General features: G+C 39.3%; 1 protein-coding gene across 1 annotated transcript; it reads right to left on the reverse strand.

The window, feature by feature from the left end:
• Positions 1–297: 297 nt before the first annotated feature.
• LOC110521047 (trace amine-associated receptor 1-like) lies at positions 298–1,323 on the reverse strand. Its single transcript, XM_021598476.3, has one exon. It carries the CDS (start codon positions 1,321–1,323, stop codon positions 298–300), a length of 1,026 nt encoding a protein of 341 aa, XP_021454151.3.
• Positions 1,324–3,008: the final 1,685 nt, after the last annotated feature.

A 3,008-nucleotide genomic window follows, 5' to 3' on the forward strand; every position in this document is an offset into this window, starting at 1 on the left:
TAGAGTCCCAAGCTGGATGTAGTCACTGTTGCGTGCAATGAATGTGGGACAAAAAAACACACTTTTTACTAATTTAATACATATATAAGTGAATTCATCCCAATACTTTGGTCCCCTAAAATGGGGGGACTATGTACAAAAGACAATGTACAAAAGTGTAATACCTTCAAATGAAATCTGTCAGTCTGCACTTTAACCTCATAGTCATTGTATCAATTAAAATCCAAAGTGCTGGAGTACAGAGCCAAAACAACAAAAAATGTTTATCTGTCTCAGTACTTTTGGAGCTCACTGTATTTATTCTGAAAACAATTGTATTTCTGAAGAGTCAGGTTGAAATATTTGACCTGAAATTATAATTCTAAACGCCCTCCTGAACCAACTGTAAAAGAATGCATACACCATGGGATTAATAGTTGAATTCAAATAGCCAATCCATATAAGTGTTTCAAACAAAACAGGTGGGGTAGAGTAACTAATAAAAGGATCAATGCAGTTGATGACAAAAAAGGGTGTCCAGAATGATAGAAATACCCCCATAATGATAGCAAGTGTTTTGGTGGCCTTCCTCTGTGATTTGCCTACTGAGTTCTGATTGGTTGTACCCCGAATTGAGCGTGCCTGTCTCTGTGCTATTAGGAAAATCTTTAGGTAGATGCTAAGCAACCCTACTCCTGGGATAAAGAATGAGAGCACCGAAGACGCAGTACTCGACAATTTGTTTTGAAACAAAATACATCCTCCCTCACAGGCAACATTATTATAGTAAAAATCCTCCATGCCCCAAGTACTGATCCCCAGAAATACTATACCAAACACTACTATAGCAGAACCAGTCCAGGTGACCAGCATCATAATCAGAACAACATGAACAGTTATTTTAGTTCTATAAAGGAGAGGGCGACACACTGCATAATACCGGTCAATAGAAATAAAACACAAGTTAAGAATGGATGTATTGCTCAACATAATATCAGTGCTGGTTTGGATTTTACAGAATAAATCTCCAAAATACCAGCAGCTTTCCACTGAGTATACCATTCTGGGAGGCAACACTAAAACTCCCAAGAGGAGGTCTGACACAGCCAGAGAGAGGATGAGGTAGTTGGTTGGGGTGTGGAGCTGTTTGAAGTGAATGATGGGGATGATTACAAGAAGGTTGCCACACACTGTGAGAACAGACATTGAGCCAAGTAAGATATAAAGTAATACTCGTATTGTTGGAGGAAAGATTGATCTTTTGCAAGACCCATTCACTGACTCAAAACATAGAAATATATTCTCAACAATATCAGCCTTGCTGAGACTGATTCCTCGTTCCATGGACGTAGTTGAAAGAATCTTATCTGAAATATGAAAGATACATTATTGTCACATTATTACTATAGATGTAAACATCAATTACAGAATATTAGTTGGAAATTATTACATTGTGGTGGATGATTAAATTAAACAAATTCAAATGTATTTAAATGTTCTTTACTTTTACTTATTCATTGGAAATATTTCCACAAATACCAAAAGGGAAGTGTTTTGCCATTTCAAAAGATGGCTAAGTAAATTTTTCTGTTCAATTCAGCATACCTTACCTCTCAGCCATGCAGATGGTGATGTATCACATGTGAATCCTTTTTCTCTGGTCGCAAATGTGATGCAAATGTGAACTTGACTCTTGTGCTTTTGTACCTATAGACTATTACCATAATGATGATCACAATATAATGTTGACCAATCAAACAGTACTACATTCAACTCTACATAAAAGATCTGTAGCAGAGCACTACATTTGATGATGTCATAGTTGTAACCACTCCCTTCAAGAGGATATGATAGTCTCTTTCATCAGCCACAAGGCCATCCAATCAGTTAGTTCATTACACATTTGACTGTTTTTGCCAAATTGCTACAATAATTTGATTTAAGGGGCTGGATTCAGTACGATTTGCCTATGTTTTGCATTGTAGCCCAATTGACATTTAAAAGCAGTGGTCTATTCACAGCATTACCAGGAATTACCTTTACATTTTAAGGGCACTACAGAGCAGAATTTCAGAGATAAGAATTGAATCCAGCACTACCCCACAAGACCAGACTTGTGGTTACACGTAAGAGAAATGACTGATAGGGTTATAATACCTACAGTAACCTCCTCCTCATTCTGTCACGAATCCCGCTTCCTGAGTCTGTGTTTGCCTGTGTTTCTGTCCTGGAGTATGTTTCCGGTGTCCTGGAACGCACCCTGTCTGGTTGCCGGGCGAATTAGCTTGTTGGGAGATCAATGTTCACCCGCACCTGTGTCCCATCAGTAATCTGCACACCTGTCCTGATCATCACCTCTCCCCTTCAAAAGCTCTGACCTGACATCCATTCCCTGCCGGATCGTTAGCCATGAACAGTATGTTGTGCCATAGTATCAGCCTCAAGTTGGATAGAATTTGTTTTGTTGTTTTTTTACGTATTGCTTGCCTTAAACTTACCTCCGTTTGTTCTGTCTTCAGTTACTCACCCGGATCATTTACCCCATTCCCGCCTGGTCGTCGGAGGATTCCGCAACCCCATTGGATCCACCTATTTACTCCCATCAACTCACCACCGCTGCTCGCTACGCCACCTGGATATATCTACCCATTCACATTCACTTGTAAATAAATACTCACCTTCTTCCTACTCTCCTTGTCTGCTTCTGGGTTCGATTTTGAAAGAACGTGTCACATTCCAAATATTGGTGATCCAAATGCACCTGGATCCTGAATGATTTGTTTGCTGATATGGTAGTAGGTTACACAGAATACACAGAACACAGAGCCATTTTAATGTGACATCATTGCTCAGCTCTTTCGAGTTACTAGGTACTCGTCATGTTCAGGCAAGTGCACAGATAGGGCTCAACCAGCTCCCGAGCAGCTGCTCTTTTGCCCGCTTATGAAAATGTGTCCTTGCAGCTTGGTGGATTTTTTACAATTGAATGAATAATGCAAATGTAATAAATTGTCTCTTTTAATTTTTAA

The sequence above is a fragment of the Oncorhynchus mykiss genome, chromosome 4 (assembly GCF_057628025.1).
Source record: "Oncorhynchus mykiss isolate SJ-2025 chromosome 4, ASM5762802v1, whole genome shotgun sequence".
NCBI classification, from domain to species: domain Eukaryota; kingdom Metazoa; phylum Chordata; class Actinopteri; order Salmoniformes; family Salmonidae; genus Oncorhynchus; species Oncorhynchus mykiss.

Coding starts and splice junctions, on each gene's coding strand:
- LOC110521047 (XM_021598476.3), bottom strand. CDS start 1,323: ATGGAACGAGGAATCAGTCTCAGCAAGGCTGATATTGTTGAGAATATA.